Source organism: Scylla paramamosain, chromosome 15 (assembly GCF_035594125.1).
Source record: "Scylla paramamosain isolate STU-SP2022 chromosome 15, ASM3559412v1, whole genome shotgun sequence".
NCBI classification, from domain to species: Eukaryota; Metazoa; Arthropoda; class Malacostraca; order Decapoda; family Portunidae; genus Scylla; species Scylla paramamosain.
The window spans coordinates 20,711,484-20,724,743 of NC_087165.1; the positions used below are offsets into that span (position 1 = coordinate 20,711,484).

General features: G+C 40.0%; 1 protein-coding gene across 1 annotated transcript in view; it reads left to right on the forward strand.

Annotated features, from left to right (window-relative positions):
• Window positions 1–13,260, forward strand: part of LOC135107627 (protein bark beetle-like) — a 77,864-nt gene that overhangs the window by 45,635 nt on the left and 18,969 nt on the right. The window contains 16 exon segments of the mRNA XM_064017686.1: window positions 388–1,931; window positions 2,499–2,662; window positions 2,942–3,168; window positions 3,355–3,549; window positions 4,069–4,191; window positions 4,797–4,894; window positions 5,293–5,397; window positions 6,585–6,720; window positions 7,217–7,337; window positions 7,781–7,993; window positions 8,190–9,263; window positions 9,638–9,846; window positions 10,367–10,520; window positions 11,556–11,852; window positions 12,275–12,532; window positions 12,791–13,050. Coding sequence (XP_063873756.1) covers window positions 388–1,931; window positions 2,499–2,662; window positions 2,942–3,168; window positions 3,355–3,549; window positions 4,069–4,191; window positions 4,797–4,894; window positions 5,293–5,397; window positions 6,585–6,720; window positions 7,217–7,337; window positions 7,781–7,993; window positions 8,190–9,263; window positions 9,638–9,846; window positions 10,367–10,520; window positions 11,556–11,852; window positions 12,275–12,532; window positions 12,791–13,050 — 5,178 coding nt within the window.

Here is a 13,260-nt window from a genome sequence, read left to right on the forward strand (position 1 = left end):
AAAATCTTTTTCAGAACAACAAACAAAACAAAGTCTCTCTCTCTCTCTCTCTCTCTCTCTCTCTCTCTCTCTCTCTCTCTCTCTCTCTCTCTCTCTCTCTCTCTCTCTCTCTCTCTCTCTCTCTCTCTCTCTCTCTCTCTCTCTCCACCAAAGAACTATTCTTGAAGTTATCTCATGAATATTACAAATATTACATAAGATGTATTTTCTACAACAACCAATCTATCTGTTCTGTGGATCTTTTATAATTGTGTTTATCAAGCCAATTGACATTTTCTCTCCTTAACCATAGTATTCATATTTTTCCTGCTTTTATGAAATATTAGAAGAAATTTTTTGTGAAAATGTTTGTTTTGTCATGATGCTAAAAGAATATTTATTTTACAGACAAGATGTTTGACCTCAGTGTGCGGGACACCATGGTGCGAAACAACAGTGGGCATGGAGTGGCAGTGGATTACATGAGAAGTCTTGTGCATGTTCATCGTTCCAACCTGACCCATAACTACTATGGGTCGGGTCTCAATGTACGGCAAGGTGCTGGGGATGTGAATGTGACACACTCCACCATAATGTACAATGTTGGAGATGGTGTCAATGTCACATATGAGGGTGGAGTGCAGAATGTTACCTGGAGTACTGTAGCTGACAACAAGCTACGTGGTGTGGCTGTCTGGTTCAACGAGAGTGGTCAGGATACTGGAATCCATCAAGAAACAGCTGTGGCATATTCTACTTTGACTGGCAACCTGGACGTGGGGCTGCGTGTGGGAAACTTTTGTCGGCCATCTTTCGTAAACATCAGCAGCAACACATTTAGTGATGGCCATGAAGCTGCTCTTGAGATTGAATCTTGCTGGCTGAGGAGCGATGAGAGGAGAGCAGTGCAAATTGGCCAAAACATGTTTAGGAATAATCACCGTTTGGCCATCAAAATATCACCAGCTGTAAATATGAACTTTACTTTGGAATACAATGAATTTCATAATAATAAGCATGGCACTGTCCTTATGTACAATGAAGACAAAGTGGAGCTTCCAATGCTCCCATTCAGTGGCATGATACAGAGGAACAACTTCCGAGGCAATAGTGGGTGGTACGTTCTTAGGCTTGGCCTTTCCTTGCTTGGCTTGGACCAGAAGCTGCGGCTAGAGAGGAACGTCATCAAGGAAAATACAGTAGAGGAATTGTTCGTGGCCTTCCACTCCCGCAGCCAAGCATCAGGGGTAGTTTGTATTGGTTCCTCCAACATTGTCCTTTACAGGAACTTGTTAGATAACCCAGCTTCTAGATATGAGTTGGCCTCCCACACCAGTGATCAGAGCATCCCCATCCAAGCTACACACAACTGGCTTGGTAGCAAGTTTGAGCAGGAGATCTTCAGGAGGATCCTTGACCGTCGAGACCTATACAATTTGGCGCTTATACATTTTCATCCTTACCTGCTGAGCAATAACAATGTGGAAACACCTGTCATGCAGGAGGGCCCTGAGAGTGAACCAGAATTCTTTGACCCAGCAGACAACCACATTATTGGAGGAGAGGTGAACGGTGAGGTGACACTACGCGATGGCCTCTATACTGTCACACGAGACATTTACGTTCACAAGACAGGCACGCTGACTATTGCCTTTGGCACTACACTTGAGTTTGCTGAAGGCATGGGCATGATGGTGGCTGGGCTGTTGCGTACGGAAGGCTCTGGAACTCGTGATGTTAAGTTCACTCTCCATGGCACTACTGAGCAGGAAGAGGCACTGGAGAGGGCTGCATATTTCTCTGGGGAAGAAGAAGCCATACCTCTCAATGCCACAACCAATATGACTCTAACTGAAGTGCACAACCTCAATGTGACACAGGAGGAGGACATGACCCCTTCTGTGCTTGTTAAGCTAGTGGGTGGCAGAAACAGCCATGAAGGCAGACTAATGGTAAGTAGCTGTTGTGATTATGAACTTTGAAAACCTTTGTTGTATGCCAAGTATTGTGCTGGACTGAGGGTATTTTGGCTTGGTGTGTATGAATATGAATATCTAGGAGATTTAACACAATGGTCTAAAAGGTGGCATGCTGTCTGATAGAAATGGAAATAACTTGCTCTTTGGTAATTTCAAGGTTTGGCTTAATCATATCTTGTAATAAGGAAACAACCTGATTAGGATAGTGTAAGAACCTGGTAAGCTCTTTGGTAAGGTGCTTTTAAGGTTGCATTTTAAGGATCAGGGATATGATGTGTCATTGCACCCCAGTCTAGCCCATGGAAAGCCACAAACTGCTGTTACTAACTATATTAGATATCTGCATTTAATTAATTTTATTAAACCATGTAGTTAATCAGAATTGAGGAGACAGTAGGGCCGTTATCTTAATTTGCTCATAACTTCATTCTGCTTTTTGGTAACTACTGCATGATCCTGTTTTCTATTGCTTGGTTCTTAACATACAATATGTTAAAATACCATCAATGCTAATATGAAAGTCTCTCAATTGTTGTGCAGGTTTGGGTTGATGGCCAGTGGGGAACTGTGTGCAACCATGGCTGGAACCAGGATGCAGCAGCCATAGCTTGCCACCAGATGGGACTGGTGCTGAACCCTGAGGACTGGGATCTGCAACCCAGCCAGCTGCCATCTGAAGGCCAGACCAGCCCCATTCTTATAAGGTAACTAACATTATTTGTATGATTTTCATTCTTAATTTTTGTTATACAGATTGAATAACTAATAAAAGACAGTTCTGTCAGAGACACTTTACTAATAATGAATTTACTTTTGGTCCTTACTTCACAATAATGCAATCAATGCTTTTGACCTCTTTCATGCAGCAAAAGCATCAGAGTTTATGAATGTTACAAGGGAAGGTAAACTGGTGGTTTATTAAAGGTAATGCATTATCAATAAAGAAGCACACTCTTCATATCTGCTCTTTTCATAATTCACAGCAATGTCCGGTGTGACGAGTTTGACACTGACCTCACAAAGTGTATCAGTGATCGGTACTGGGAGTTAGAGAATTCGTGTTCCCATGCTGAGGATGTGGGCATCCGTTGCTACCCTGGCTCCTGGGCTGGCATCCGCTTGGGCATGACAGCACATGAAAGCCACATGAAGGGCGTGATCATAGAGAAGGCTGGTCTCTTTGATTACACTACCCGCACTTTCAAGCCAGGTGGGTCTCTGTACTAGGGTTAGGAATGAATGACTGGAGAAATAACAGAGAGAAAGGTTATATCTTCTTTTATATTTTTTTTCTGTCGTTTCCCAAACATCTCAAAATAGATATTCTTTGGTATTCAGTTTACTTTCAGTGTATTGTATTATCCTTCCCTGTTAAAACTTGTCTTCCTTTTCACAGCCCTTCAAATTGACTTCCACCACCACGTCATCCAGGATGTGGAGATCCGTAACAACCTGCAGGACGGAGTGGGTGTGGTGTACAGTGACCAGTATGCCATTGTAAACCCCAGTGCCAGAGTATTCCACTCCTGCACCTTCTCTGGGAACAGACGGCATGGTATCACCCTCAAGCAGCTGGGTGTAAACATTACTAGTAAGTTGTATGTTAGAGAGGGAATATAGACATGGCACCCATTTCTGTAATAAGAGCAGCTGCCATAACATTCTTTAGAGGCTGTTTTTTTGTCTATGTTTAAAATATTTCACCATTTTTCTCTATTTAATGTATACAGCCACTCTTGAGAATATAATTTCTATTATGCCAATCCTTGATTGTCCCTGTAAAAGCTAAGGAGAGAGTGGTGAGTGAGTGAGGAGGGGATGTTCTTTGATTTATTAAGTTTCATGCCAGTCATCCAGATTAAAGTAAAATTGTGTAACTCATGAGATCCCAGTATATTGATGCTTTTTATTATGTATAATAGGAAGGAGAATACATGTAAAATGATTTTGCATGTATCTCTAGTAAGTAAAGAATTGCTGTAACAGTACACACATCATAGCATGCAAATGGATGACTTTAGTTTCAACATAACAGATAATGCATGTAGTGTCAGTCAAGTTTATATTTGAAAGAAAATCTTTCATTATCTCACATTTTTTCTCAATCCAGACTCCAATTTGGAGCGTAATGATGGTTCTGGCCTGCACTTCAATCCTTTCTTGAAGAGAGCAGAGCAGAGGGAACTGGCTAGCTGGCTCAAGCTGCAGCAGGATCAATATTACAAAATACCAGGTAGGTTGGGTCTTTCAAATATCCAGATCACTAAAGTATGTACCATCCTTATTTTTTGGTTATGTTTCTTGTACTCTCTAGCTCTTTTTTTTAAGTGCAGTTTCCCAAAGTAAATGATGTGCATCTTTAGTCTTACAATAAATGTAGAAAAATAGTCATTCTTTGTTTACATAAAATGAAAAGTAAACATACAAACAAGCATCAACAAATCAAACTTTTCTTATTTTGTATACAGAGTTTTCTTCTTAAGCCTTTTAGAATGTCTTGGGTTTCTTATAAGGATATTCATTGTCAGATTTTCTCAGGGTCAAGTATCCAATGACAGATTTTCCATCCTTTTTGAACAAGATAACCAAGGACTTTGTGCTGTGTCATATGTCCTGTTCACTCATCATTTCTTCTATTGTCAGGTTTTCATATCTTATAATGAAGTATCTGTTTTATTCACCTTGCCTGGGATGATTTTGAAGCATGCTTTAGATAAAGGATAGCTCAAGTATTGGCTCTCTATTATTTTTGTGAACAGTATATAAGATTTTCAATGTAACTTGACTGTAAAACTTAATCTCAAGATTCTATTTACTCATTCCCTGGCTACCCTACAGAGGGCCCAAAGAATGTGCGGCTAGAAACCAACCTGCCTAAGTACTTCATCACCCAGACCTTGCGTGGTGCTGGTGCCAGGGCCACCATCACAGTTTCGGTAAGGGAGGCAAACAGGAGAGGGAGAGATTTTGTCACTTTTTTTTCATAAACTATATATTTTCTATTCTATTTATTTATTAAGATTACATTTTTGTGTATGACTAAGACAAAAAAATTTATTATTCAGTATTTTTGTTGTTTTGCGATTTTCTTACCTCAAAATCCAGGATTATTGTAGTTGAATTACTGTCATGGTATTTTACATAATTAGTTGGAGAATATTGTTTCTGAAATATGAATGAAAAAGGAAGATATTTCATAACCTACAGTTTGAATATATATTTCCATTTTCTTTGTTGTTAATTTAGAAGACAGTTCTGATAATTAACTGAAAGAAAAGAATAGAAAACAAACAAACACCTGTGTGATTATGTTCTTATTTTTGTCCTATTTCAGACGTCACATTCTAACGTGATTGGCATCCAGGTGCTGAACCCCATCATTCCTGAGAGCACTGAGCAACTGGTGATTTATGACTACCAGGAGATCATTGAAAGTGAGGTGAGTACCCTGCTGGTGTTCAGGTAATAAACAGAGGCTACCCAGCTGATGTTCAGAGAATATATACAGGCTCCCCATTTCAAGCTCAGCACAAGTCTGGTGCAGAGGCAGATCCAGAAAATCAATTTGGGTGGGGGCCCAGTGGTAAAATTTCATAAATTAGCGACAACCTCAAGACAGTGAAGACCAATGGATAGTGATGGTGGGTCTTTGCTTAAAATCTGCAGCTCCTTAGCAATCAATGTATATGTGACAAATTTATTTTTCTTGTATCTATATATGAAATGTAATTAATATTTAAGCTGGCAAGCAATATTTGTATACTTCTGACATCTTCAACAACAATATACTATCAGTTAGAGGGAAAAAAATGCATGAAACTACAAAAATCCCAGGCGGAAAACTCACCACGGAATTCAGCATGCTACATTAAAAGTGTCCCAAGCTCTTTCCAATCTTCTTGTCCCCTATTAGCTGTGCAATGTTGTTTTCTTTTATTTATTCAATCAAAAAGCATTTTTTTAGAGTTAGCTGCATATGCCTACAGCCAACGACACATTCCGTATTGTGCAGCACATTATAAGCAGGTCAGTTCTGTACCCACTATCTGTATACAGTCAAGATTCTGGGGGGGGTGGTCTGGGCCCTTTGGGGATGCCCCCTGTATCTGGTCTGGTGTGTGAGTTGTTCTGCCAGTCACTTGTTCATTCGTTCGTGCAACCCAAGGCTGCTTACTAATTTCATTACTGTTCTGCCCTCCTTACTTCTTCATCCATTTCATTTGGAAGCTCTGGAATCCTCTACTTACGAGTAATTAAGCTGTTTTTCCACTTTTTTTTATTAATTCATTAAAGATATGACAATTCCAGAATTATATTGGCCATATTTTTTTTTATTTAGAATAAGTTGATCTTTTCCTCATAATTTTGTTTGTCGCCAATTTTTTTCTCACTATTTATAATAAGTTGATCTTTCCTTCATAATTTTGTTTGCAGCATATGTCCTTGCTATATAGCAAAAAAGGGAAGTGTTTGAGAGGCATTCAGAGAAAATCCTTATTACTGAATACTATTTTGTATTATATTGTATTGTATTATATCTGAAAGCAGTCCACGGAGAGACTGGTTGTAAACTCCATCTATATGGTAATGGCTCTGAGGCAGAACTAACACTGCTTTTTCTTGCAGGACATTGATCATTGGGACCTGCGAGGGGACCAGGTGGCCTTCCCTACCACCTCTAGTAGTTACGCCATCACTATTGACTACAGCTCAGGACCTTATGCACTCGGAGATGTCATCATCCTCCTAACTGCCATTGACAGTAGGTGTTCCTCCTCCTCCCATTTTGTTATATACAGTTTAAGATTTTCTGTTTTTTATTCTTGTTGTAAGATCCTTGTTGAGTTTATAAAATTATAAAGGAAAAAATTGACAAGGAACACTTTTTTTTTTTTTTTTATATATATCCATCATTTAGTTTATTATGCTGAAAAGTAGATGACAATGACATCTGCTTTGATTATATGTGAAAAGTATTGTCTCAAATCAGTAAGGATTTGTACTAACATTTGTCAAAGTATGTGCAATATTATGTCCATGGTAATGTACATGTTGATGTTTTAATTTGCTAAATTCACTTTGTTAAAACTGTATAATTATCACTGAAAGAATCTGTGATGGGATGATGTGTCTGATGGGAATGATGTAAATGGTTTATTTTCATTGTGTTTTGAGTGTAATTGCTTAGGTTCAGTGAAGGAAGGTGATTAGTTGATGTTTGTGCATGAAGGAATACCAGTGATTGTTATGTGTTGCAGGGCGAGACATTGCACAAGCAGGAGACCTCAGGAATTTCCGAGCCAAGTGGCCAATGACATACATTGACCAGACTCGCATTCAAAACAATGACATTGGCATCTCAACTCTCCACTATAACAGGTGTGTGTGTGTGTGTGTGTGTGTTGTGTTTACAATATACAGGATTTTACCACAGCTTTTATTGTCCTGACTCAATCTACATTAGCCAGCTTATTCTCATTCATGGATGTATCATATTTGACAGCTTATAAGATGCATGGGGTTGTAAGACACACCTCAGTTTGGGCAGGCATTGGAAAAATAAAACAAGATAAATAAGTGGGTTTAAACTCTGAATATAAAGTGAAGGATTTCACCTGATATTTGAAGCCCTCTCATATGTATTCATTACTTGAATCATATGTACTTGACTCATATGTATTTTTAATCAGAAATCTGTGTCCCCCAAGTAATCATGTTTATGTATCATTTAATAAATTTTCCAGTACCATTACTCAAATAGTCCTCTTATTTTTCATCCATCAGTTCCTTCCATTCCCTCACCTCTTGTATCCCTTCCTCAGGTATCTCACAGATGATGAGGACCATCTGCTACGGTGTGCCAATGAGAGCATTGTTGTGGTGGGCTCCCATATCAACAACAACCAGAACCAAGCTGTCTACACCCTCTCACCTTTCCGTGTGCGCATGGACAACGACGACATTGCTGAGATCACTTTCATGTTCAATAGCACCACAATTTCTGGCAATGGGCGTGGCATTGATCAGTACAGCTGGTATGTGTGTATGTGGGATGGCTTTGGATAATGGTGTGGAGCAGTGATCTTTGAAATGGGTCTTGGTAACACATTGACAAATTGTAGTATGTCAATATTCACCTTAAAGGATGGAGAAGGTGCTTGCTTTTGGTCATATAGTGAGCATGAAAGAGCATATTATATTTTGTTCCCTAACATCATTTCTCCTTCACAGGGATGTGCGGGAGTCTAACAACCTGTTCCATTGGGTGCTGGATGAGGTAGTGATGGAGAACAATGGTGGAGGAGGGATAGTACTGTCACTTCCCTATGTCTGGCAGTACACAGAGAACTTCACCCACACACTTTACATCAATTCTTCATCCTTCATCAATAATGCCCAATTCCAGTTTGTAGTGGATGGCCATTTTGCACGCTTCAACATGACATACTCAAGGTTTGAAAATAATGTCTGTCAGCGAGGATTGTTGTCAGTACAGGGTATGGAGAAGGAAATGTTCCTTCATGACAACCGCATTTCCAGTAATGTGGGTTCCTTTATGGTTGAGTTCAACACTAACAGCCAGAGTGGAATCTTGGGCTCAGTCAGTGCTTACTTTGAGTACAACCTGGTACAGAACAACAAACGCATGCCACAGACATTCAGTTCTGTATCACGGGCTCATCAGCCTGCAAGCTATACCTTGGCTGTGCGAGGTCTCCAGAAAGTGAACATCACCCACAACCTCTTGGGTTACAATGAAATGGACTATGAGCTGCTGGCAGGCCTCTACACCTCTCGCTTGAACAATTACCTCAATGTAGAGGCAAACTGGTGGGGCACTCGCAAGGCAAAGGAGATTGAACAACTCATTTTTGACTTTGATGACTGGAATAACTTTGCCCTGGCAGACTACCTTCCTTACCTCATAGAGGACAACATCGAGGCTCCTGTATCCTCTGTTGGATCCTATGCTACTCAGGACACCACAGACATCAATTCCCTTGGAGGCCGTTTGCTGCATGACTTGCGTTTACCAAAGCGAGATGAGCCGTATGTGGTGAAGTCTGACTTGACAGTTATGCCGGGAGTGACACTGGTGGTGGAGGCAGGTGCTACTCTTGAGTTTTTACCAAGTGTAGGACTACTGGTGTTGGGTCGCTTGGAGGCAATTGGCACCAAGGACCAGCGCATCAAAATGCAGCCTGTACAGCCTTCTGTACCCTTCCAGCACAGAACCACCCGCCATGCTAAGACCTCACTGGAAGCTGTGAGACTGTGTGTGGAAGGGGAGTGTGGTGGCCGAAGGTAAGCAAGCAGTTTCCTTTTTGGAATTTTCATTTACCAGGTTCATATCTGGGATGTTCATTTTTTTCTGGGGAGTATATGCTTTAACTGAAAAGTGATTGTTTATAGAGGAAATCTTTAGGTGACTACTTAGGTATACGATACTGGCAGTAGTCCTTGAGTTTATTGAATATTGTCAGATACATGGTATAGTGCTTACTTTCAGGTTTAATTCCGTTAAAATCTTATGACATCTAACTAGTCATCCATTTATCTGTTCATAATGTGCCATTTATCATCCATTCTCCAAGGTCTTGTCTTGTCTCATTTTCATGTCAAAATTTTCAAAACTTAATAATCAGAAATAGCAAACTAATCAACCTTTGGCCTGGCAGAGAAGGGTTCCTGGACATCTACAATGGCACTACCAAGCAGTGGGTGCCCATCTGTGATGACCGCTTCACTGAGCGCAACACTGAAGTGGTGTGTAGACAGCTTGGCTACAACACCATTCACACCTTCCATGACCGCAATAAGAGGATAGAGATGTTCCCCAATGCCCTTATTCGCATTCATTCCTGGCCTGATCCCATAGAGTGTGATGGTGAGTATCTGGCTCACTACTCTCCTTTTCCTCTTATTTTTGTGATTCACTGGCCTGACTTGTAACGGTTGTCTAGGGATGTAATTTGTTCAGATATATATAATACAATAACCCTTTGTATCCATTACTTTATTTGACAGCCATGTCTTCAACTACGATGTATTGAGTGATCTTGACACATAAATCATTACTCCCTTACTTCTAATTGTTCTGGAGAATTTTTTGTTAAACTTTGTTGAATTTGTAACATTAGATTAAATTTTAATGTAATGTATATTTAGTTATTTCATGTCAAATATTTGTTATAATGAAGGTCTAGATATATTGTGGAATATTTTAATAGAGTATGGAGTGAAAATCTCTTCACAAAATACACATTTTCATTAATAAGGTAGTTCATATTGTAGGTACGTCTACTTGGTCTTCATGACACCTTCAATAATCTGATGTGGAATTGGAGCTTCATTTTGAGTACTTCACCATGTCATGAATAAGCAACTTCTTTCCTTTACTCTGATAGGCACAGAAGCAGCGCTGCATCAGTGTCCCCTCAGGATGAATGGCCAAATCTACGATCACACCTATAGTTGTGCTTGGAATGGAGACTTTGTGTACATCTCTTGTGGAGACCTGAATCTTGAGGACACCAAGCTGGAGTACTGGGGTGGTATCAGGTAAAAGATTAACACACAATTGTTTCTGTACTATGTATAATAGTTTTGACTTGAGAAACTTTCATAATTCAAAATGATGTATTGATTGGTTCACTTTTTATCTTCTAGATGCCTTACATAAGTCATTCACCATTCTAATTAAAATACAGGGTGTAACATGAGATTCTGTAGATACTGCTAGAGGTGAAAGTACAGGTTATTATAAGTAGAACATTTTCTATGATAATATGCACTTTGAGGCCTTGTTTAGCTGTGATATGAAATTCAAGTGTGGTCAGGTGACAATAGCCACTGAGATATCCATGGTGGGACGTGTTGACGTGGGATGTGCGATGGTGAAATTGTCAATTAGTCATCATTTTTACAAGTTTTGGAGCATTGCAGTATCCCATAATGAGATGAGTGGTATTAACAGACAGGTGATTTACCAATAAACATTACACAATGATAGTATAGCTGTAATTAGCAACAAATAAAGTGAAAGGCTTTGTGACACCGTACTTGCCTGGGCAGGGAAGGGGAAGGAGCAAGGCTAGGAGCAAATTAGCTGATTGCTAGCCAGTCACTTGCAGTTTTACATGAAGACAGTGACTGAATATGTTTAGAGTGCATGATTTTGAGAGAAAAAAATTGCTGACACTGCCATGCACTTGCAGTAATGTGGAGCATGTAGGCATGGTATCTCTCTAATATAAATACCTGTCCAGCCTAGCTATTGTATCTGTCACCTGGCCACATTTAAATTTCAAACCATGACTAAACAAGGCCTCACAATGCATGTGTATGGAAACATTTTCTACTCAGAATAACTTCTACTTTCACCTCTAGCAACATCCACAGAAACTCATGTTGCATCTTGTATTCTTATGAAGAGGTCACATCCTACTTAAGATTATGGGGAAGGGATAGAGAAAGATAAAGCTGTAGATATGACTATGGGTATTGTGCACCATGGAATTAAGATATGCAGTGTATGTGTGTGTGTTTCCAACTCAACAAGTTGTGTGATGCATCCTCAACCTCACCTATTACCAGGTTCTCCATCCCCAACTTTGAACACATGGATGTATACAGTCGCATCCATGATCCCAATGCCCCTCACCATGCCCATGCCCACCCTATGGTGCATGGAGAACATCAAACTCCAGTCTACCCTTCCATTTTGGAATGGGTTGAGGTGGTGGGAGCTGGCATCCTTCATAATGACAAGTCTCCGGCCATCATGTCCTTCCATGAAACACCTAAACTGCGTGGCGTCACCATCAAGGACTCAGCCTATGATGGTCTTACTCTTATTTCAGCCACATATGGCTTTGAGATGCTCTATAACAAGTGAGTTTCAGGAGTGTGAGAATGTGGAACCACTTGTGGTCAGCATTCCATTTTTTTAACATGTAAAAACTAAGAAAATGTAAATCTTACTACTGATGATTCCAGTTTAAAAATGTAGTTTCTGAAGAATTATAAAAAATTAGGTTTTGAAGATCAGATTCACATCTTTTGTTTAGTCATAGGAAACTGTAACATTTAATGAGCTATAGTGCATGTGACATTAGGTAATATATATTGCTTAAGACCAAAGAAAAATTTCAAGTAGAAAAGTCCAAGAAAAGAGTGGGAAGATTTATATCTCAAAAGATCAATCATAGTAACATTTTAAGCAAGATATACAGATAAAGCAAGTGTGAAAAAAGCTAATTAGTGATAGTCAGTACAAATACTTTTCCTAATAAATCCTTTGTTATGACTGGCAGATTTGAGAACAATCTTGGAGTGGGAGTGACACTGATTGGACTGACAGGAGAGACAAGAGAGACAGAAGAATCATCTTTCTTCCCTCTGACCAATGTACGGCTCCCTTATCACACCTTTGGGATGGTGGACATGTGTGACTCAACCAAGGAGCTGCGAATTGAGGAGCGTATCTTGCTCTACTACAAGTATGACAATAGACCCGTTGACTGCATCAAGATCTTCTCTTCTGTGTTCAATGTGAAGAACTTTGGATTTAGGTGAGTGTCTTCTTTTTCTCATAATTCTTACCCCCCTCCTCCTTTTCTCTTTCATCTTAATCCTCCTCCTCTTCCTCCTCCTCCTCCTCCTCTTCCTCTTCCTCATCCTCCTCTTCCTCATAAAGCACTCAAGAACTTTCTTTTCAATAGTTTTTTGCATGACCACCTCATTTTATCACGTCTCCTCCTCTCACTTGAAAATTCCTCCTCGTTTCTTCTCTCCTTTACATGTAACTCACCATCCCTTTCCATTCACAGGCTACTCCATCTCAATCTGTATGATTCCACCTTCAATGGGGAGCCACTGGTGCGGGACCGGCTGGTGTTGTATGATGGGGACATCTATAACTACACTACCCAAGTTTTTGCTGAGGTGCATGCTCGCTCAGATAACCACATGCGTTTCTTCAAGACTGCTGGCACCAGCCTCTCAGTGGAGCTTCATGCCACAGGAGCCTCAGGAGAGCTTGGCTTTGTGGCTGAAGTGGTGACTCTGCCCATCTCTAACCTAGGAATCAGTGAGTAGCTCTTGTTCGTTCTTTCTTTGTGTTATTCTATTGCTTCTCTAATATAATATTATTTCCATCTATGTTTTATTTTAATCTCTGTGTTTTTACTTTTTTGCCCTTGAGTAAGTGAGTAAACAATGACTGAAAGCAGAAAGCATTCCTCCAGACTGCTGAGCACCCTGAAGCAGTAGTGAGGCAAGTGTTGCCCCAGACTCTGAG